The 24,109-nt window shown below is 42.3% G+C and overlaps 1 protein-coding gene across 1 annotated transcript in view; it reads right to left on the minus strand.

Moving 5' to 3' along the window:
• The window catches only part of DEUP1 (deuterosome assembly protein 1), an 85,386-nt gene that overhangs the window by 19,725 nt on the left and 41,552 nt on the right, over positions 1-24,109 (minus strand). Inside the window, exons 8-11 of the mRNA XM_054724952.1 lie at positions 17,671-17,816; positions 11,046-11,151; positions 6,052-6,249; positions 3,808-3,894 (exon numbers count right to left, since the gene is read on the minus strand). Of these exons, the coding sequence (XP_054580927.1) occupies positions 3,808-3,894; positions 6,052-6,249; positions 11,046-11,151; positions 17,671-17,816 (537 nt within the window). The remainder of the gene's footprint in view (positions 1-3,807; positions 3,895-6,051; positions 6,250-11,045; positions 11,152-17,670; positions 17,817-24,109) is intronic.

The following is a 24,109-nucleotide window of genomic DNA, read 5'->3' on the forward strand; positions in this document are numbered from 1 at the left end:
TTGTATGGCAAAAGGATTTGTAAATAAACTTACAAAAATACATTTAGAAAAGTGCTACTATAAACTGACAAAAAAAAGACAGCCCAACAGAAAAGTGAGCAAAGACTATAGTTAATTTACAGTACATTGCCAAACAAATATAAAAAAAATATGCACACTGTAGTTAGGGAAATGCAAATTAAAGTTCTTTTGAGAAATCACTTTACACCAACCAAACTGACAAAAATTTAAAAGAGCTATAACATATGCTGTTGGCAAGGATGAAAGAAAAAGGTAAAAATATGATTTGACAACAAATGTGTTTTTTAAAAATATATTTTTATTTATTTCAGAGAGGAATGAAGAGGGAGAGATAGATAGAAACATTAATGGTGAGAAAGAATCATTGATTGGCTGCCTTCTGCACACCCCCCACTAGGGATTGAGCCCACAACCCGGAGATGTGCCCTGACCAGAATGGAACCATGACCTCTTGGTTCATAGGTTGACACTCACCACTGAGTCACGCCAGCTGGGCAACAAATGTTTTAAAATTAAAACATACACATCCTTTGAATCAGCAATTCCATTTTTATGGAGTTATTTCAAGATATATGCATAAGGATGTTTTTCACAGTATTGTTTATTTGTGCAAAAACCCAGAAACAGAGTTGAATTAATTATGAATGAATTAATTCTGAAAAATAGTTGAATAAATGTTGATACATTCCCATCATGGGACATTATTAAGCTGTTATACAGAATGACACAGATCTAAACCAGTAAGGATTTGCAAAGGATATTATTGTTGAGTGAACAAAAACAAGACACAGAAAAGTATGTATAATGTAATCCAATTTTTAAAAAAGGTTAAAACCCTAAATAGGTATATGTATATGTGTATATGTATGTATATATTTACACACATATGTGAATTCATATATATAAAAAAGAACAAAATAATACCTATTGAATAGTTAACATGTGTTATCTGGTAGATGGGGTATGAGGTGGCATAGAGACTTGGAAGGAGAAAGGGAGAAGCAAGAAAAAAGACTGCACTAAAATCATGAGTATGTAAGTTATGATTCACTTTAATAAAATTATATATTTTACAAATAAGTATGTATTTTTTCCTAAGAAATTAGGAAAAATCAAAAGATGTTTTCCTACTGACTTGTAGAGATGTTTATGATATATAGGCAAAAGGCAGAATAATGTATAGTATACATTTATTTCTGTAAAAGAACACTCGACTCATCCCCTGTACATGTGTGCATGAGCAAAGAAAACGCTACAGAATATTACACTGGATGTCTCAGGAGTCCAAACTAGGACTGGGGATAGAAGTAGGAATAACTAACCTCTTTATACAACTTTGCTTTATTTCATTTAAAAAAACCAAACACAAATAAATAAACAAAGCTAAATGCCTACAGGAGTCAGAGTGAAGCAGGCTCAGTGGGGGCTGTGAAGACATTTTTTAAAAGAACACAAACCATTTTGTGAAAGAAAAAAGTGACACTCATGGGGGCAGGGTACAGTTTAACTTGTTGTGTGTCCAGTGTTTAGAAAGAAAAGTCCTGGGTATCACGAAGATTTTATGTAACAGCTAGGGAAAACCACATACACTTTACTTTTTATCCATCTATAGTACTCTAATCACAGGCCCCATAACCGGGCCCAAAGAGGGGGTGGAATGCTTCCAGAATGCACCTACTCTCTGATGCTAGAATATGGACTATTTGTTATGAGAACAAGTACATACTACCACAGAAATACAGCACCAGGGCTTCAGAAGGGGCCGTGGGCAATGCCTAGTCCAACTTCCTCATTTCACAACTGGGGAAACCGAGGCTAGGTTAAGCAATTACCATACTCATCTCTTATCTTCCCCCTTCCCTGAACAGTAGAAAAATATTTTATTTCAGAATTTTCCTTTAGAGCAAATTAGTGGTAAACAAGTAACAATGATATTTCATTAGTTCAATAAATAAGCGCTATCCTATCTAATCTAATAATAGACAAATATGCAAATTGACCATACCTCCGACACACCCACAAACCACGCCCACAAGCCACGCCCACCACCCAATCAGAGCGAGTATGCAAATTAACCCAAACCAAGATGGCTACAGCCACAGAGAGCAAGGTTTCCTAGGTAACAGAGGAAGCCAAGCTTTCTGCCAGCCATTGCAGGCCTAAGCCTCCACTCAAGCTACAAAGTTTCAATTATAGAAGGTAAACAAATTCAAACAAATGGCGGCAGAGTGGAGCTTGAGAGAGCAGGCCAGGGTTGCCGCCGGCAACAGGGGAAGCAAAGCTTTCCACACACCCTGGCCAGGCCCACCCACTTAAGGCAACAAAGTTTCAATTATAACCCCAACACAAATGGCTTCGGGATTCAGCCCCAGGCTTGGCTCCGCTCCAGGCTACAAAGTTTCAATTGTAGAAGGAAAATAAATTCCAGATACCAGGGCCTCTGCTTGCGTTGTCAGGGGGCATGGCCGGCCTGCAAACCACCACAGGCCCCTTGCTCAGGCCGCCCCACACCCCCAGGGTACCCCACCCTGATCAGGGACACCCTTCAGGGCAAACCAGCTGGCCCCACCCCTGTACCAGGCCTCTATCCTATCTAATAAAAGAGTACTATGCAGATTGATCATCACTGCAACACACAATATAGCTGCCCCCATGTGGTCAAAGATCCTGCCTCCATGTGGACACAAGATGGCCACCACAAGATGGCCAGCAGGAGAGGGCAGTTGGGAGGCACCTGGCCTGCAAGGGAGGGCAGTTGAGAAGGACCAGGCCTGCAAGGGAGGGCAGTTGGAGGTGATCAACCCTGCAAGAGAGGGCAGTTAGGGGTGACCAGGCCAGCAGAGGAGGGAAGTTGGGGGCAAACAGGCTGGCAGCAGAGTGGTTAGGGGATGATCAGGCTGGCAGGCAGAAGCGGTTAGGGGCAATCAGGAAGGCAGGCAGGCAAGCAATTGGGAGCCAGCAGTCCTGGATTGTGAGAGGGATGTCCGACTGCCCGTTTAGGCCCGATCCCTGGGATCGGGCCTAAACGGGCAGCAGGGATCGGGCCTAAAAGGGCAGTCGGACATCCCTTGAGGGGTCCCAGATTGGAGAGGGTACAGGCTGAGCTGAGGGACAACCCCCCTCCATGCACGAATTTCGTGCACCAGGCCTCTAGTTTACATATAAAAACCAACCCTCAACTGTTATATTAAACAGTTGAATTGAAAGGCACAGAGACTATTTAAGTTGCCTTGTGTAAACCTGTGGAGCCACTGGTTAAAATCACAAGGTCAATTCTCAATCCTTCCCTTACTCATCCTTTTTATGCAACCAACATTCCCTGAACACTTACTATCCGCCTGCTGCTGTGAAGTGATGGTGATACAAACGTTAGTAAGACATGGTCCCTATTCACCGTCCAGTGGGCAAGTGAGAAACTGCAAAACAAGTCAGACCAAAACACAAACCAATTTTGGATGGAAATTCATTCTGACTGGAATGTCAGGGGGGCTTCACCAAGGGGAAGGTTGACGCCTGAGTCAGGCCATATAGGATGTAAGATTTCAGAGGCAGTAGCGAAGACAAAAAGCAAGGACGTTTGAGGAAATGATCAGAATTGAGCCCAATCCAAGACAAGAATAAGGGAGAAACCAGACATTTAACTATTTTAGCCTGAGGATAAAAGTAAGTTTAATCGGTGTGCAAGATATTGGCCACCCTGCAGGAAGTGCTCAGCAAGTAAAGTGAGTAAATCCTGACCACCCAAGTCGTGTCTGTTCAATTTACTGAATGATTTCATCATATTACCATGTACCGTCCAGGGTCTAAATCTCCCATCATTCCTTTCAGATGTGTGTTTTCAGTCCTGACAGCTTTATATTTCATATCTGAGACCTGAAAGGAGATTAGTAGGTAAAAGTGAATGTAAACTTCATAATGAAAGCTCATGATTCTATTACAATTAACTTTACATTGTTAATATGAGTATTTCCTAAGTGGAGTGGAGGGAACACTTCTTCAGCACAATTATCATAAATCAGGAATTCTCATTTGGTTCTCTTGCGTTTGGTAGGCCCCACTTTACACTCCTTTTCTGATCAGTGCTAAGCTAAAAATAGATAACTCACAATAACGATTCTTTTACATGTTTCTTTCCAAGTCTCAAATTCCTTTTCTCACGGCTATTTTCTATTGTAAGCAAATTACCACCTGAAAATCACAATTTTAAAAACATGTTTGAATAACTGTCCATTAACCATCTTTACTACCTGATTAATTTTTACAATATGCAAATATGACTTTCATGGTTAATTTTGTTCATTCTGATATTTTTGCAAACTTTCCTGTTTTTTGGGTGGCTACTTCATTTTGTCTTCTAATTTAATTTTTCCTCAGATTTCTTCCTACTTGACAATACTTAGAACATAATATATACCCTTTTATTTATCTAGGATTCATTTCTATATAAAACAATTCTCTTAAAAACACTTACTTCTATAAATTACAAAATATATTCCCCTTGACAAAGCCTTAAAAATATAAGAATATAATGGTGAAAGTAAAAATTCATAATTTAATGACCCAGATCACTGCTAACATGTGTAAAATATCCCAGGTACAACCAATGCTACCATTCTATCCATGCTATTTTCCTTCGTATTGTACATATTAATCGGCTTAAGGCTTATAATTGAGCAGAGGCTGAGTCTTTTCTTGTTTTTATAATACACAGGTTTAACAGCCGTGCTATTTCTGAAGTGAGCCTTAAATGCCTTGAAAGTTATTGAATGGGACTCTCAAATCCTGTAGACTTGGAGGGGGGGCGGGGGGAGAAAAAAGGCAGATAAATCCTATGCTTGGAATAGCAGGTTATCAGTTTGATGATGAATAAGGGGTTAAGGGAATTTCAAAATAAATAGGAAAGAAGGGAGGAAGGGAGGGGAGGAGAGAGGAAGGGAGGCTTTGGAAGTTACTTGCAGAGTTTTAACAACAGAATGTTATAATTGCTGTTTTTCCCCCATGAACCATGCTGTACATTGAGTCCATGTTCAGTAAATGTAAACTAGTTTTCATGTTTCAACATCCATTTTTTTAAAACCTTAAAATAAATTATATAAAATGGGGGTGAGAAGTATCCAGGAAATACTGGAATAGAGGCTTTTTAGAAGGATAAAAATGTTAATGGACTAGCAGTTAGCAGCTGTGCATCACTGCAGGTTGCCCAGGACCAAACCAGAGAGAGTTGGACCTGCATTACCACCATTTGTCCACCATCCAGAACTGTAATGTCAGTGCTGACATGTACACATAAGGAACTGTTGGACATTGAAATTGGGTCTCAAAAGAACTGTTGGCCCAGAAAGAAACTCACTACAGACTGATTCATTTGCCTGTCACCATAACCATTATTGCTTGTCTCATTTTTCGGTTCTTATAAGTGTATTTCTAATAGCACATGATCTCACTCATCTAGGGGAAATAATGAACAACATAGACGGATGAACAAGAACAGACCCAGAAACAAGGAGGCATGGATCAGACTGTCGGGCCTCAGAGGGAGGGTAGAGGAGGGTGGGGGTAAAGGGGAGAGATCAACCAAAGGACTTGTGTGCAAGCATATGAGCCTAACCAGCGGTTAAGGGCAACCGGGGTGTGGGGGCATGTGTGGGGAGGGGTGTGGGATAGGAATCGGGGGATGAGGACAAATATGTGATACCTTAATCAATAAAGAAATTTAAAAAAAATGTTAATGGAAGGAAACTATAGAAAACAAATTCAGAAAATCTAGAGCATACTGTGGGAGGTGATCAAACTATGGGTCACAGAAAATTTTAGGATGAGATTTAGTCAAACACTGTCGCTTATTCCCTGGTTCTTTTTTGATGACACTTTGCATGATCTCACAAAGGTTTTATGTGACAAAGCATTTCTGTGATGCTAGTCTCAGAGATAATGCCGAGAGATGCAATGCTTCTATCCGTCAATAACGAGGGCCGCTATCTGCCCTGAGCAAGAGAGCGGCCTGGGCAGGGCTGTGCTCCGCTACCATACCTGTTGTTTTGCTAACATTTTTTCCTTGATTTCTAACTCCATCTTCAGCTGTCTCTCCAGAAGGGCAGCTTTCCTCATGATAGTTGCTATAGTGATCTCCTTCTGATGAAGCTCCTCTGTTAGGTCAGAGATTTCGTTCCTCATTCTTTCCTGCTCACAGCTGTGGTGCTCTTCCTCCTGGTAGAGCTGGCTCCTTATCTGCAGCAGAGAGAGTCCAGGGAACATTAACAAGTCCTGTTATTTATGAAGCAGCTGAAAGCTTGTATCGGTCGCGTTCAGTCTTCTTGCCCTACCTTAAAACGTAGGCAGGCCCCACCCACCCCCATTTTCTGATCAATGCTAAATTAAAAACAGATACTTACAATAATGAGTGCATTGACTTTTTTCCTTCCAATTTCAAATGTTCATTTCTGACTTCTATTTTCTATTGTACATAAATCATCACCTTCTGCTGACATTACTTGGATAGGAAGGTGAAGAAAGTATTACCAGACATTTTCCTCCAGCTTTCATTGGTATACAAGAAAACTGCACATAATTAATGTGCACAGTGTTGTGAGTTTGGACCCACACTCATGCTACTCTCACCACAACCAAGGTAATAATCATCATATCCATTAACTGCAAAAGTTTCCTTGTGTCCCTTAGTTATTTAATGTGTGTGTGTGTGTGTGTGTGTGTGTGTGTGTGTGTGTGTGTGGTAAGAGCACTTAATATGAGATCTATCTTCTTAAATGTTTACCTGCACAACACCTCACTGCTAACTACAGGCACCGTGCTGTGCAGTGCATTCTGGGACTTAACTCATCTTGTGAAACTTAATTGTATGCCCATTGAACAACCACTCCAGAGAGCTGTGGTCCAGAACACTGAACCCACGATCCAGAGCAAGCATTTTTTCAGGGAGAAAAATTGGCTGAGAGAGGGTAAGTGATTTGCTCAGTCATAAAGCTACTAACGGACAGAGCCAGGACTACAACCTAGGACTCCTGGCTTTAAATTTTTTTTTTTTTTTTTTTTTTACTAAATTGTGCTGTACTTTTTGTGACTAAATCCTATGTTTTTCAGAATCATGTTATGATAAATTTCAAACTTAATGTGTCCATGAAAACATATCACCTCCTTCCGTAGCCTGTGGAGTCTCATATTCTCAATCTCAGCTCAGGATCACCTTGGACTCCTCCCGCCCTCATCCTCCCCAATCCATTCAGGCAGCAAATTCTGTCTCTTCTGTTTCACTCTCTTCTATCGCACCCCTCTTCTACCTAGTCTAGCCTCTTACTGTCTTTCTGTATATCATCCACTGGCTCTAATTCTTGGGGTTCGGAGATAAAGTACACAGTCACTAATCTCAAAAATCACAGTCCTTTGGGAGAAACAGAAAAATTAACAGTTACAACACAGTGTCACAATAGATATCAGCAGTCTATGGTAGAGGCAGAACGTGGCGGAGGGGTACCTAACCCAGCCTGGGATGCCAGGGCAAGATTCCCAGATGAGGGACATCAGACTGATATTGAAGGGTAAGCGGGATCCAGAGGGAAGACAGAGATGGAGAAGGCTCCCAGGCACAGGGGTGAGTGCACACTCAGAACCGAAAGGGGCCTGGAGCGGCCGGGACTGGGCGTGCTGTCAGAAGTCAGGCTGCAGAGGCCTGCAGAGGCCGTCCACAAGAGATGTATGTGAATTTACCCCAGGGCACTGCCCTTTAAAGTGGATATATATATTTTTTTTCATTTAGTCTGTAAACATTTCAGGATATCTCTGAAAAAAAAACAAGGGCATCCCCCTATCGCCCTCTCTTTTTAAATCATAGCCAGACTACCTCTAGAAAGTCCTAAAAATACTAACAATTCCTCAATATCCTCAAGTATCCAGGAAGTATTCAAATTTAAAATTGTATCAGAAGTATAATGCATTTTTAAAAATTTACTTAATTGAAATGTAACTATGAGCCGCACCTTGCGACGAGGTCCTCTCTCTCTTTTTTAAAATATATTTTATTGATTTCTTTACAGAGAGGAAGGGAGAGGGACAGAGAGTTAGAAACATCGATCAGCTGCCTCCTGCACACCTCCTACTGGGGATGTGCCCGCAACCAAGGTACATGCCCTTGACCAGAATCGAACCTGGGACCCTTCAGTCCGAAGGCCGACGCTCTATCCACTGAGCCAAACCGGTTAGGGCTAGGTCCTCTCTTTTTAAAGCCTCTCTTTTTGTATGTGTTTGTGTGTGTTCTAAGTGCTCTACATACATCATCTCACTTAATCCCCACACCTCTCTCTATTTGGCAGATTAGAAGATTAAGTTCACATAACTGCTCACAGTCACATTCTGGTGACAGGCGGTCTGATTCCAGGACCGACACTGTGCTGTGGACCCTCTGGGAGCGGAGCCCTCGAAGGTGGTTCACACACAGAGAGCTAGAGTGGGATTCCCTGACGTGGAAAACGGGCATGTCCCGAAGGCAAACCTGGTCCAGTCCCCGGCTATGCTACCAACCCTTATTCAGTGATGGCGAACCTATGACACGCGTGTCAGCACTGACACGCGTAGTCATTTCTGATGACACGCGGCCGCATGTCGAGGATGAAACATTTGCTGCTCCTGAGGATGAAACATTTGCGACTAGAGTCTTGGAGTTAGTTTTTTCCTCAAAGTGACACACTACCCGAGTTATGCTCAGTTTTTTGGCGAAGTTTGACTCACCAAGCTCAAAAGGTTGCCTATCGCTGCATCTGATTCTATTCTTATCACTAACGCTTTCAGAATTTCAGAGTTGGACGTGATCTTAGAAATCACATGATCCAACCCCATCACTTCACAGATAGAAAAAAAAAAGACTCAGAGGGCAAGGCACTGGCTGAGTCTAAGTTATCCAGCTCCTTGGAGCAAAAGAGGAGGTGAGGAAAGTGAAGTACCTGCCTCATCCTGAGGACAATGTTACAAGTCTCCTTTCATCTCTAATCTTCTCTCTCCAGGCTTTTCCTTATAATTTTTTTTTTTAACTAGGTTGTTCTGTAGTTGGTCCCAGTTTGAATTTTGCTGTTTGCATCCCTGTGGTGTAGTTTACATGTTGTTGTTTTTTAATGTGAGAAAATGAATATGCTATAATGAAAATGGAGTAAACTGCTTTTCCCAATTAGTTATTAAAACAACACGCTGTACTGCAAAACTTCCTTCTAAATGAGATTAACTTGCCTAGCTATAAATAATTTGGGGCTTTATTAAAAATGTCAATTTTATCACAAATAAATGACTAAAACTAGTTCTATGTTAAAAAGTGAAGACACATAATATATGGCACTTGTTGGTTTTATTACCAGAGAATGAAAATGCTCTCCACAAACACTTCCTGGGAGCTATAGCTATTTATACACAACTCCTCTGCTACCTTTTCTGCACGGCAGTGCATGATCTACAGGTCTCCCAGAGCCTATGAAGAGATTTGTGCCTTGTATTCTCTCCTTCCATAGCAAAACAGTGTAAAATCAGTATATTCCTTCTATTACTCAAAGTTTTATTACTCTTTCTAGATCTATGAGGTCAAAACAGTGTAACTACACTTTAGGTGGCTTTAATCAACATTTTAACATAATGTATCCACTGGAGGCTCCAGAAAGGACAGTGTTTTAAAGTTATAGTTTTACATGCCAGTAAAATCAGTTTTATGGGAATATGTGAAAAATATAAGGAAAATGGCCATTAATTTACATCACCTTTCCTACACATCATAGTTGCCTCACAGTCAACTCTCTGGGAGACAGGATTTATCTTTCTCATCATCGTATTTCCTACAGAAAGAAGCAGAATAGCTAGTAGTCCTACTAGATGCTCAGTGAATGTTTATTGAATTTATACAAACAATAATTGAAGTTACGACCCCATACAATTATGGGAGATCTGAGCCTTAAGATTAATGAATTCATTCTCTAATAGTTATTTTCACTTATTGTGTGTCTGGCACTGTGCTGGTAATTCAAAACTACACCCAGGTTTTTCCTATTTTTAGCATTTGTTTAGATTAAATAGCATTGGATATACTGTGTGATCGTCAAACCTAAAGAACCAGAGAAGTGAGTAGTAGCTGTGATAAACTCACGGAAGAGAGCCACTACTGGATTTTCCTAGAGAGAGAAGAGAGTACACTTTTTGTAGGAGTGAAGAACCACAGTGCCCAGGTCTTACTCATCCTTGTATTTCTAGCTCCTGGGAGAGCGCTTGGCACACGGTAGGTGCTCAGTGACAAAATGTGGGCGTAACCTGTACCAATAGCAGCCAATGTCTGTCTACCAGGTGCTTCCTCTGAGCTCGGCAGGCCCTGTTCTAAGCACTTCACATGTGTTATTATTTATGGATTTTAACTTAGAGGAAGAGTATGAACTCTGAGCCAGGTCACCTGGATTCTCATCTGGCCTCTGCCAGATTAGTTGTATAATATTGGGAAAAATTACCTAGTCTTAGCTTCCTCAAATATTAAAAGAGAATAATACTCGTACCTACCTTATAAGATGGTTGTGAGGAATAAATGAATTAGGATTTGTTAAGCCTTTAGAACAGCTCCTGGCACATGGTAAGTGCTATTTAAGTAGCTCATTTGAGCCTCATCACAACCTTAGGAGGTATGTTACTAATGATCCCATCCCCATCCCCATCCTAGAAATGGGGACCCTGAGCAACTTGCATACACAACTCCCAAGCTTGCGCACTAACATGTGGCTGATGCCCATCTGTGGCCTCATACTTCTTGCTATAAGCTCCCTCTCATGGAGCTACAGGCCCTCCACATTTCACAGGCAGTCTCCCGTGGCAGAGTGATGTCCTAGTGTTTGTGGTTTTTATAGCAGCACACAGAAGAATGTCAGTTTTAGCAGCTTGGAGAAGAATAAGAAGGAAAAAGAAGGGAGTGAGAAGGAAGGCTCCCTCCCCTATCCCCCCCCCCCGCCCCCCAGGGAAAGACTGCCTGGAAGAATGGAGCTCCTCATTTTCCATACCTTAGTCAGTTCTTTCTCATGATTTGGTTGATCTGGGTTCAGTGAAAACAGTTCTTTCCTTTTCCTTTCTGGTTCTTTAATAGAAGGTGAATAAGATGATTCAAGTCTACAAATCCAAAGGAGTAAAAATTAAGCTAACTTGATAAATTATATTGTTAATTTAGACCATCACAGATAGATTATTAGTTTATTGGAAACATTTCAAGGTACAGAAATTGCAAGTTACAATACATTCAGATCTCATAAGTATTTACATATTTCACTGAGTGCAAATGTTTTTAGCTGGAATAAAAACACCCAGCTAGCAATTAATATGGAATTTTAATTATGCATTAAAAATTGGCAGAATACTTGGTTGCATATGGAGGTAAGATTTTTGGATGAGAAAAAAAAATCCTGTCTCCTATAATAAAATAGCTTGAGAACCATCAGAAAAGAAAATACACCTGAGTTGTTTCTACAGCATGGAAAGAAACTATGTCAGCAGGAATCTGAGGGAGAAACCGCTCCATAAAAGTGTTCCAAAATGATTGAATCTGACAGGCTACTCGGAGAGAGCTCAACTACATCTATTCTTTGGCTGTTCAATTTATAAAATGGAGTTGCAACCACATACGGATATAGAGAGCAAAAGCGAGAATTAGTATAAAAAGTACAATTTCCACAGGAAGCTTGGAGTAGTATAAGCAGGTAATGTGTACATCAGGGAAGTTGGTAAAATAAAATCATTAAAGCAGAATAAATAAAGATAACTAGGCAAGGAAAGCAGTGTGCATTCTATTGCCTCACTAATCTGGTCAAGTCCAGGGTTCTGAGAAATGTACCCACTTGTACAATTTTAGATTTCCAAAGAACTTTGTAAAAGGGTCCACAGATCAAAAACTCAAGTCACATAACCAAAACAAAATCTGAGAAAAATAACCAATGAAGAGATTAAAAATAAAGAGATATTTTAAAAGGTGCAAATTTATAGTGATATCCTTGAGATACATGTGTCTAGACTGGATGTATGTTTTTAAAATCAAATATACAGTGTGTCCAAAAATGTATACACATTTAACACTGATAGCTCAATTTATGCTTCTTTCTTTCCAGATTTAACCCATTGGAATTAATAATTATTCAAAGTATATATACAGTTTTGGGGGACATCCTGTATATATTGAGTGTAGAAAACAGAATATGGAGTATATTTGCTGCTATACTGTCCTCCAGGAAAAAACATTGTCAGCATTTTTGTGTATATATATATATTTTTTTACTATGCATGTGTATACATACATACACATTTCCCATACAATTAGAATGTACTGTACATATTATTTTTCAGTCTTCTTTTACTAGTATTATTCACTCAGTAATATTTTGGGAGCATTTTACCCAGTATTCTCCTAAAATGTTATTTCAAGATCAATCTTAACATTTTCTTATTTGCTATGATTTTCAAATTTCATTTAAAAATGAATTTTCCTTTTTTCAATTCTTCCTAAGCAATTTCAGGGAGTGGAACGCTAAACTGAATGGTAAAATCCTCATGATGATCTTGTAAATTTGAGTGAATAGAACAAATATCAAACTTCAATGTGGACAAGTTCATAGAAGAGAACAATAGTCATGCTAATGTAAAATGGTAATCTTACCTTATAATAGAGAAACATGCAAATTGACCGCACCTCCGCTATGCCCATGATTGGGCCTGCCAGAGGCTGGGGGCGGGACTCCGGGTGGCCCATCCGGCCGTTGGGAAGACCAAGATGGCTGCGCCCAATCCTGTAAGTTCCGGGGATCCGCATGGCAATCGCCATGGGGGGCCTGTCCGGGCCCAGCCCGGCGCTCCCTGGGTGTCCACATGGCGATCGCCACCCGGGGGGCGTGTCCGGCCGAGCCCGGCGCTCCCCCGGTGTCAGCATGGCGATCGCCACCCGGGGGGCGTGTCCGGGCCCAGCCCGGCGCTCCCCGGGTGTCCGCATGGCGATCGCCACCCGGGGGGCGTATCCGGGCCGAGCCGGGCGCTCCGCGGGTGTCCCGGGGGCGATCGCCACCCGGGGGGCGTGTCCGGGCCGAGCCCGGCACTCCCCGGGTGTCCGCATGGCGATCGCCACCCGGGGGGCGTGTCCGGCCGAGCCCGGCGCTCCCAGGTGTCCGCATGGCGATCGCCACCCGGGGGGCGTGTCCGGGCCGAGCCCGGCGCTCCGTGGGTGTCCCTGGGGCGATCGCCACCCGGGAGGCGTATCCGGGCCGAGCCCGGCGCTCCCCGGGTGTCCGCATGGCGATCGCCACCCGGGGGGCGTGTCCGGGCCGAGCCCGGCGCTCCGTGGGTGTCCCCGGGGCGATCGCCACCCGGGGGGCGTGTCCGGGCCGAGCCCGGCGCTCCCTGGGTGTCCGCATGGCGATCGCCACCCGGGGGGCGTGTCCGGCCGAGGCCGGCGCTCCCCGGGTGTCCCGGGGGCGATCGCCACCCTGGGGGCGTGTCCGGCCGAGCCCGGCTCCCCGGGTGTCAGCATGGCGATCGCCACCCGGGGGCGTGTCCGGCCGAGCCCGGCGCTCCCCGGGTATCAGCATGGCGATCGCCACCCGGGGGGCGTGTCCGGGCCGAGCCCGGCGCTCCGCGGGTGTCCGCATGGCGATCGCCACCCGGGGGGCGTATCCGGGCCGAGCCGGGCGCTCCGCGGGTGTCCCGGGGGCGATCGCCACCCGGGGGGCGTGTCCGGGCCGAGCCGGGCGCTCCGCGGGTGTCCCGGGGGCGATCACCACCCGGGGGGGCGTGTCCGGGCCGAGCCCGGCACTCCCCGGGTGTCCGCATGGCGATCGCCACCCGGGGGGCGTGTCCGGGCCGAGCCCGGCGCTCCCCGGTGTCCGCATGGCAATCGCCACCCGGGGGGCGTGTCCGGGCCGAGCCCGGCGCTCCCCGGGTGTCCGCATGGCGATCGCCACCCGGGGGGCGTGTCCGGCCGAGGCCGGCGCTCCCCGGGTGTCCCGGGGGCGATTGCCACCCGGGGGGCGTGTCCCGGCCGAGCCCGGCGCTCCCCGGGTGTCCGCATGGCGATCGCCACCCGGGGGGCGTGTCCGGCCGAGCCCGGCGCTCCCCGGGTGTCAGCATGGCGATCGCCACCCGGGGGGCGTGTCCGGGCCGAGCCCGGCGCTCCCCGGGTGTCCGCATGGCGATCGCCACCAGGGGGGCGTGTCCGGGCCGAGCCCGGCGCTCCCCGCTCCCCGGGTGTCAGCAGGGCGATCGCCACCCGGGGGCGTGTCGGGGCCGAGCCCGGCGCTCCCTGGGTGTCTGCCTTGACAAAAGCTTTCCACATCTCTGTTTATTCTTTTGAATCCATAAAACGACCTTAAAAAAAGCATCGGGGCCAGCTAAGAAAGAATGCACTTTCTGGCCAGAGCACGCAGGATTCTTTTGCCCAACAGGTTAAAGGGAGCAGAGCTGGCACAGTGGGAATGGCCCTGGTGCCCTATGAGGAGACCGGGGGAATGGGGTTGCCGAAATTCCCTAAGCCTCTTGCCACCTTCTCCTTTGCAAACCACACCATCCAGATCCACCAGGACTGGAGGCAACTGGGAATCACAGCCGTGATTTGGTTCATGGTAAGCAAATCTTGAGGGGCCTCTGAAAACACCTGCAACTGATTATAAGACTGGTCTTTATTTAAAAAGAAATAAAAGAACAGCTTTGTTGAGATATAACCCATATACTGTACATGTCACCTAAAGTGTACAATGAACTGGTTTTTTAAAGTAAATTCAGAGTGGTACAACCATCACCATGCTCAATTTTTAAATATCTTCATGTCCCATCCCCTCCAAAAAAAACTTCTACCCACTGGAATCACTTTCCTGATCATCTTCCCCAAAATAGATTGCACTTTAAAGGTGGGTAAAGGAAAGTTGAGGGAAGTTAAAACACTGCACAAAGGATATTGTAAGATGACAAAGCCCAAAGTGAAGATCATGTGTTTTCTTTAAAATATATATATATTTTTAAAATTTCAGAAAGGGAGAGGGAGAGAGAGATAGAAACATCAATGATAAGAATCACTGATCAGCCGAAACCGGTTTGGCTCAGTGGATAAAGTGTCGGTCTGTGGACTGGAAGGTCCCAGGTTCGATTCCGGTTAAGGGCATGTACATTGGTTGAGGGCACATACCCCGGTGGGGGGTGTGCAGGAAGCAGCTGGTAGATGTTTCTCTCTCATCGATGTTTCTAGCTCTCTATCCCTCTCCCTTCCTCTCTGTGAAAAATCAATAAAATATATTAAAAAAAAAAAAAAAGAATCACTGATCAGCTGCCGCCCACAGGCCCCTTACTGGGGATTGAGCCCGAAACCCAGGCATGTGTGCCCCTGATCAGAATCAAACCTGGACTCTTCAGTCCACAGGCCGATGCTCTCTCCATTAAGCCAAACTGACCAGGGCCATGTGTTTTCTTCAAGTTCTGCGTGGTTGTAATGGTCCCCAAATCTATACTAATAAAAGGGTAATATGCTAATTAGAGTGGTTGTCTTCTGGACATCTTTCCAGACAAAGCCGCAGTGGCTACAGAGGCCAAGGCTCAGGCAGCCATAACCACCTGCAGTGGCAGCAGCATTGGGGTTATGGGGGTGGTGCCTCCAGAGGGAGGCCAGATGGGGGGCCAAGGCACAGGCAGTTTGGGGTGATCAGGCTGATAGGGGAGGGCAAGGTAGGGGCAATCAGGCTGGCAGGAGATCAAGGTAGGGGCGAGCAGGCAGGCAGGCAGTGGGGTTAGGGACAATCAGGCAGGCAGGCAGGTGAGTGGTTAGGAGCCAGCGGTTCCAGATTGTGAGAGGGATGTCCGACTGCTGGAAGTTGGACATCCCCTGAGGGGTTCCAGATTGAAGAGGGTGCAGATTGGGCTGAGGGGCACACCCCCCCTACCCCCCCCTCCCACCAGTGCACGAATTTCGTGCACCGGGCCCCTAGTACAAATATATAAGGGAACTATCATTTGTCACGTAGGAAAGGAGTGTTGGAAATATTTTTAATAACTCTCAGAACATATCAGCCTAAGGTGCTTCAACAACTGAAAAAAAAGAAAAAGCTAACAAAATCTTAGCATTATTGAGAGAAGTTCTGATCATGAATAAGTCATTACTATGCTACTTCTATAAAGCTATTGTATGTCTACTACTTTCAGGGGCTGCTTCACCTTAACACAACTATAAAGAAGAAACAGAGTCTAAATGAAAGAAACCGAAACAATATAAAGGGCAGGACCACATTCATATGAAAACAAATTAGGATTAGAAGCTTTCAATGGGAAAGATGAAGGCTGAGAAGACTATGCTCAAAGTCTAAAATAAAATAGAAGCTGTGAAAGTTAAATAACTGTTCATCAACTCTCAGAATACTAGAACTGAGTAATACGATCCAAATGAGAAAGATGTAGTTTGGAGACCAAAATAAATACCAACATAAATAGAGGATGGCAGCCAGGCATAACAAAAGAGTTATATTGGCCAAATATGTGAATAATTGCAAGATTTTAGCTTAAATCGTGAATTGAAGGAAAGTTGGCTCTGTTTGGAATTTAGCACTGGCCTGTAAGATAGCTCCACTTCACAAAAACAGGAGACTTGGTTGAGCAGTATGCTGTTCTAGGAAATTTATGTTTTTAGGCATATATATCCCTTGTGTGAAGACATTTCTCACCAATTCACTACACTGGAACAGTGGCTTGCACATAATATATTTCCAATAGATTTATTAATGATTGGGGATGATGATACATAGCTTGTATACAGAGCACTCAATAATGCTGACTGCCTAATAGGAGGCATTCTACTAGCCTTGGTGAGACATACAATAGGTCATTTTTAAGAATCTTAATTTGCCATTTTTGTAAAGGGTAGACCTCAGGCAGGCAAGTACCACAATTTTGAAGAAATAATTGTTACCTTTAAAACAATGTAATCATCTTTCAATAAAATATCCCTCACCATTTGGCTATTCAGTTTTTAAAATCCTATCATTAGTCTGGCAATAGCCTTCAGAATGAGAAGGATTCAAGTTCTAATAAGAATTAGAACATCAATGAATGGTTGGAACCATCACACTGTCTATTCACGAGCATAAATATTTAATAATCTGCAACTGTCTATTTCCTTTGTGGTTATGGAATATGCAATATCTGTCTGATTTTAAAAGAGGGAAAATATTTCTAACAAAACCCGTAAATGAAACTGATAAGGTGACGAGTGTGGAGGCAAAATTAAATACAAGATTTATAGGTGAAAAAGTTAACAAGTTTATAGGCAAACTAGAGGCATTTCAAAAATATGAAATGAATCTTACTTATATATAATTAAATGCCAGCTTTATAGTATTGTTTTAATAACATCCTGAAGAATAAAAGTTCTAAGAAAATTTCTGACTCAGTATAACACATACGTATCCATAAACCAGAACATGATATATTTTCTAGGTAATATATTAATTTTGAAGATAAAATGACCATTAATTTGATTGTTAACATCTAATAATTAACAGCATGTTAATACAAAACAAAGAGACTTTTAATTCTAGTTTCAAATATAAAATTCTTAAAAAGTCAAACAGTATATTTTGAGCAGTTTCCCTCAGGCTGCTGAATATAAAGAATTACCTTTTTTTATTTTCTTGCGCATTTTGGCACTCTCCTATTTTTAATAATTCTCTGTGCAACTGCAGTCGTTCCATTTCTATAATTCTCAAGAGATCATCACGTGACTGTAACTCACTTTTCACCTCTGAGAGTCCTGCTTCCATGGCCTCAATAAAAACATCAAACATGTTCAATGCTCATATTTGGATGTCATGATGTATAATAACATAGTTTAACATGTTTAACATCTATGAACCAGCCTAATTTCAAATGAACTGATTGATAGTCCTTTGCTGGCTCTGTCTCAGAGAATTCATTCCTTCATTCATTCCTCAATTCATATTCCTTCATTCATATGGAGGAATTCATTCCTTCATTCACATTTTATTTATTTATTTATTCAGAAGTTGATGGGCATTTGGGTGTTTCTTCTTTTTAGCTATTATGAACAATACTGCTTTGAAAAGATATGTACAAGCTTATATGTGTGGATATATGTTTTCTTATTCATCAATTCTTATCCAAAAATTCCTAGAAATATAATGGTGTACACAATATAGAACTTATGCATTTCCAGGTAAACTTTTTTACCAAAGCCTTAAAATTTACATTATTTTATAGGAGACCTAGAGACCTGGTTCAGTGAAGGACTTAATTAGCCCCAGAAGTTCCTGGCTGGCTCTGAAAAAAGTATCTATAATAGTAATAGTCTAGGTCCGTGGTCGGCAAACTGCGGCTCATGAGCCACATGCGGCTCTTTGGCCCCTTGAGTGTGGCTCTTCCACAAAATATGACGGCCTGTGGGCGAGTCTATTTTGAAGAAGTGGCGTTAGAAGAAGTTTAAAAAATTTGGCTCTCAAAAGAAATTTCAATCATTGTACTGTTGATATTTAGCTCTATTGACTAATGAGTTTGCTGACCACTGGCCTAGGTGGTGTCACGCCCTCATGTTGCCACAAGATGGCCGTCACAAGATGGCCACATGCACAGCGGAGGCGGGGCCCAGTGGAGGTGGCAGGTCAAGGCAGGGGAGAGCAATTGGGGGCGATCAGGCCGGCAGGGGAGGGCAGTTGTGGGCAATTAGGCTGGCAGGGGAGGGCAGTTGAGGTCAATCAGGCTGGCAGGGGAGCAGTTAGGCATCAATCAGGTTGGCAGGGGAGCAGTTAGGGGGCGATCAGGTTGATAGGCAGAAGTGGTTAGGGGCAATCAGGCAGGCAGACAGGCTAGCAGTTAGGAGCCAGTGGTTCTGGATTGTGAGAGGGATATCCAACTGCTGGTTTAGGCCCAAATCCACAGGGATCACATCCCCCGAGGGGTCCCAAATTGGAGAGGGTGCAGGCTGGGCTGAGGGACACCCCCCCCCATGTACGAATTTTGTGCACCGGGTCTCTAGTCTATATATTAAAAAGCTAATATGCAAATAGTCATCACGCCCTTGTGCCCTCGTGCCCTCGTGCCGAGACCAGGGGACCTTAGGCTGGGCCAGGGAACCTGAGACTGTGCCCCCTGCCCCGGCGCCGGGGGACCTGAGGCCACGCCCCCCACACAGCAGGGATTGATGGGGGACCTGAGGCTGCACCCCATGCCCAATGCCGGGCTGGGGGACCTGAGGCGGCGCCCCCCCTCCCCCTGCGGGGATTGACAGGAATGTGGCTGGCTGGGTCTGGGTCTCATGCGATTTCGAGGCGCGCATGGGTGGGCAGGGACTTGACTCTGGGTTCCATGGCGCACCCCAGACTCTGACAGGAGGGAGATTTCATATACATTTTACAAATTTTCTTTCATCTCTGACACTTCTATTATAGAGAAAGGGCAAATAGCAATATTAAAATATTTCCTCTAATTAATCCCCTTTTAATGTGCATGGATTTCGTGCCCTGGGCCACTAGTAAGAATATATGCCAATAGGTGATTTAATAGTCTTATTTGGATAAAGTGCCTGTTTCAAACAGTGGGACTTTGAGATAAGTTTAAAATTTTAATATAAACAAAAGAAATGTGAAACAATAGATTAGCAAATAGTAACACAAATTAATCTGATGTGAATGTCATCCATTACTTTGCCCAGTTGAAGACAACTAACTGGGCTCCTTGCTTTGCAAATTTGCCACCAGGGAGCAATCTAACATGAAGCTGCATGTAGAAAAGTGGGCCTGCCTCCACTTGGGCAGTGCGACACAGGGGTCTCCAACCCCAGGCCAATGAACTGTACTGTCACCTCGGGCTAGAGTTAACGGAAATTCAGTAAAGTGGCATAACAATGGAGTCTATTTGTTTACTGTTAATGAAAATAATACCTGTAAGAGTAACACTTGGAGATATCATTAAGGGGAAAAAATGCTTATTTATTGTGATGATCTAGCTCTATAAGGAGGGGGATTTATGTTAAAATTGGAATTCTTCATAATACAAATCAACAGTAATGATTTGATACATTTTTCTTATATGATTAAATATGAAAAAGTTTTATTATAATTGACAACAGAATGGAAATTGACTTAAAAGAGGTCAATTTACCTCTTTGATAAAGTGAGAGTTGTCTTTTTACTTATGCAATATCCCTTTGAATTCAATGTTAATAATATCATTAACCTAAGAATTAGTGAATTTATTTAACTGAGATGTTGTTTTTAAATTGACATGATTTTGCATAAAAGTTAAATCAGTTATTTTCAATGTGGATGCAAATATTCAGGAAAATGATTTTTTGGTATTTGTTTCAGATATTAGAACACTTTCAAGTTTGTTGGGAACAACTGGGGTAAGTAAAGCTACTTTTTTAACTATGAATTTTATGAAATCTAAGTACAGATGAGGTATTTCAAATGAAGACTTACTATCTTAATTGAGATATGTTGTAAGTGTAAAATACCCACCAGATTTTGAAGATTTAATATGAAGAGAAATGGGAAATATCTCATTAATAATTTTTACATTGATTACATGTTGAAATAATACTTTAGGTATATGTTTGTTGAAGAAAATATATTACTATTATATATTAATCTCACCCATTTCTTACTAATTCTTTTAATGTATCTACTAGAAAAATTCAAATTATATTTGTGGCTTGCCTTATATTTCTACTGGACAGTGTTGCTATAGTATTTGATGACACATTAACAAGCAAACAAAAAGGGGTCAAGGTTTTCTTGGCATAAATATTTGAAAAAATTCAGAACAATTTATTTGTCATTAATCACCAATGGGAAATATTGCACACTTTATAAATGTAAGTGTAGTGCAGCACAGTGATTAAATATTTTCAATGAAATTCTTATGTATACTCACACATTTCAGTGTTGTAGAAGGACAGTGAGAAGATGCGATTCATGTGAAAATTCAGATGCACATGACATTAAAGTGTGTTATAAACTAAAGAGAATTTTATATGCAATAAGTGACAGTAATTCAAATTGAAATTATTGGTTTTTTTTAATTCATGTGCAAGATGTGGAACACTGTCATATGACAGTTTTGCAAAAAGAAAAACTTCTTTCTAACTACAGCACTGGTTACAGTAATTACTTACTTCTAATTATTCCCATTTTGTAAAATACACATTTTGTAAAACAAGCTTAAGGCCCATCTGTTTAGTTAGAAATTTGCCTAGTGGTTTGAGAGAAGCTGTGATTTTTTTTATTTATTATTTTAAGAATTTATCTTTGTTGTTGAAGAGCATTACAGATGTTCCCCCCCCCCACATAGTCCCCCCTTCCCTGCTCCCACCCCATCCCTAGGTCTTCACCACACTGTTGTCTGTGCCCATGGGTTGTGCATATATGCATATATGTTCTTTGGTTAACCTCTTCCCACCCAACCCCCTTTTCCTCTAAGATTAGTCAGTCTATTTCATAGAAAAGCTATGATTTTAAACCTTCAAATCAGCTACCAAATAGCAAATAATTGATATCTTATCACTTAATATTTATTCTAAAGCAAAAGAATGAAACATAAGTAAAATTTGGAAATAAAAGAGAAATGTCCAAATGAAAGCATTATTTTCAGCATTTTTTCTAAATGCATCAAAAATAGCATTCTCCTGGGATTAGAGATCTTATCTTGAATTTTAAAAAACCAAATTGCTTCTCAAAAACTTTTAGTTAGAATTAAATTGTGTGTGTGTGTATACTCTAGAATAATTTGGTTTATTTTTTAACACATGCAATTCTTTTGTAAAATATAAAATTAAAATTCTTAGTTTAAATTTAATAGTGTTCCTAGATCCAAGGGTAATTAAATTATTTTTTTAATGAATAAATGTTTATAAAAATAACTCTGGTAACTTTCTCATAGAAATTGGTGGACAATAAATCAATAATAACAGTCACATTAAAATTTATCATTAACCATGAAAAACATCACAAAGTAGAATTAGAGAATTACTGGTGATGAATATGAGAAAACTAATATTTCAAAATTTAAAAGCAAAGTTTCTCAACCCAGCACTATTTACATTTTGGTCTGGATAATTCTTTGTTATGAGGGTTGTCTTGTGCATTGTAGGATGTTTAGCAACATCCCTAGCCTCTACCCACTAGATGTCATTAATAACCCTTTCCCCTGTAGTGACAACCAAAATGTATCCAGGTATTACCAAGTGTCACCTGGGGAGCAAAATCACTCAGGAGAGAACCACTGATTCAAAGGAAAATTATAATGATAGGACAGTTAATACTATCTTTTATTTTATAACCTGTAGTATAAATACCCATAAAATGATATTTCACAATTATATTGACATCTCTGAATAGCTGGATTTTTATTTTGTTAGGATATATCCAGGGACATTTAATAAATTGTTAAGTACATTAACATATGTTATACATAAGGAAAAGTCAAAGTGGCTAGCATGGACTTTCCTTAGCCCAGACAACCCACAGAGCCTTCTCAGGAGTATGTGTAAGGCCCTGGAAGTTTGAATAAATCTTAGGTTGAGGGGTGAGTCATATCCTGTTGATCTTGGCTCAGGCGGGCAAGTCAATGAACTGATATTGCTAAAGGCCAGGATGGCCTTGGCCATCTGGTGGTTGGAGTTCTCTCACTTCCTGCTACATGTTCAGACTTTCAGGCTGCACTTGCTCTCTTCCTGTCGATAGGTGTGCGTCAGTGTGATAAGTGTGAGAAGCACAGGTTTAAGACAGTTACCTGGAGAGAGGGTCGAGATTATAATCTGAACTGAGAATGTTAATTTATTAATGTTTCTCAATGTACACTCTTCCTCTCTTTGTAACATACTCTCTTTTACAAGACGCTCCAATTTACTTTCTGGAGAAGTATAAATGATGGAGTACTGAGATGTAAAAGGGTGGGGTTGCTCAAGGAGAGCATTACAGAAAGTTAGTCATGCTTCCCAGACAGGGCAACAAGAGGCTCTTTCTAGAATATGGGGTAAGAGCAGCCCCCATAGGTAAGACTTCTTTTTTTTTTTAATTTATCTTTATTGTTGAAAATATTACAGATGTCCCCTTTGTTTGAGAGCATCAATCTCTATTCTGCAAGTGAGCCAAGGCCTGGAAGCTGAACCTCGGCCTCTAAGAGGGAATGTTCTGAGATGCTGTAATAGGTGCAAACAGGATGCTTTTGAGGGTGTTTAAGAGGAGCTATTGTTAGTGAAGAAGCTGACCCTCACTGAAGGGTAGAACCAGAATTATGAAATCTGTTCCAGGCAAACTAAAGATTTCTACGCACCAGCACCCAAAAGACTTCCAAGAAGAGACAAAGAGAACTCTTCAGTTCCTGAGACGTAGGAGAGAATATTCAGGAAGCACCCAGAAAAATAATCTATTGATTATGATCCTGGTGCAGACTCTAGCAGTACAAAGACAGCTGCATAATGTAAATTTCAGAATCTCAGAGGGAAGGCTGGGGAGGGTGGGAGGATGGGAGGTAATCAACTAAGTCATCTTTAAATCAGGGTAGAGGCATGGGCCGTTGTCCAGTACCCAGGAAAATGAAGGGAAGTAGCTCTGAAAGGGAGAGACCCTTCAGAACACTAGCAACCATGAAAACCCAGCTTCAACAGGACTAGGCAGGCTGACGGTGGAGCTAAACACCAGAAACCACCTAGACCACTTGTAGAGCAGGAGTAAGGGCTAATCTCACTTCTGTTATGGTGAGGCCAGAGAAAGCATCGGGAAGACCTTTTCTTTGCCTGGAAAATGTATGGCTTCCTGGTGTTTAGTATTTGTGGTTTAGCTTTGTTTGTTTGTTTACATCTGTATTCTAATTTGTATTAGAATAACAAACCGCTCCCAAACAAAGCTGGAATTTGGGATGGGGGAGTGTACTTCTCTCAGAAATGCCACAGAATAGAAGCTGGCAGCCTTGTGTTCCGTCTCCTTGCAAATTGGGGGAAGGGGACATCAGAAGAGTAGATGCTAGCAGAGAAAGAAGTTAAAGGACTAACCGCATATATAATCCCTAATGGGGCAGGAGTGGGGGAACGAGGGGTTGGCCC

This window comes from Eptesicus fuscus, chromosome 13 (genome assembly GCF_027574615.1).
Source record: "Eptesicus fuscus isolate TK198812 chromosome 13, DD_ASM_mEF_20220401, whole genome shotgun sequence".
NCBI lineage: Eukaryota > Metazoa > Chordata > Mammalia > Chiroptera > Vespertilionidae > Eptesicus > Eptesicus fuscus.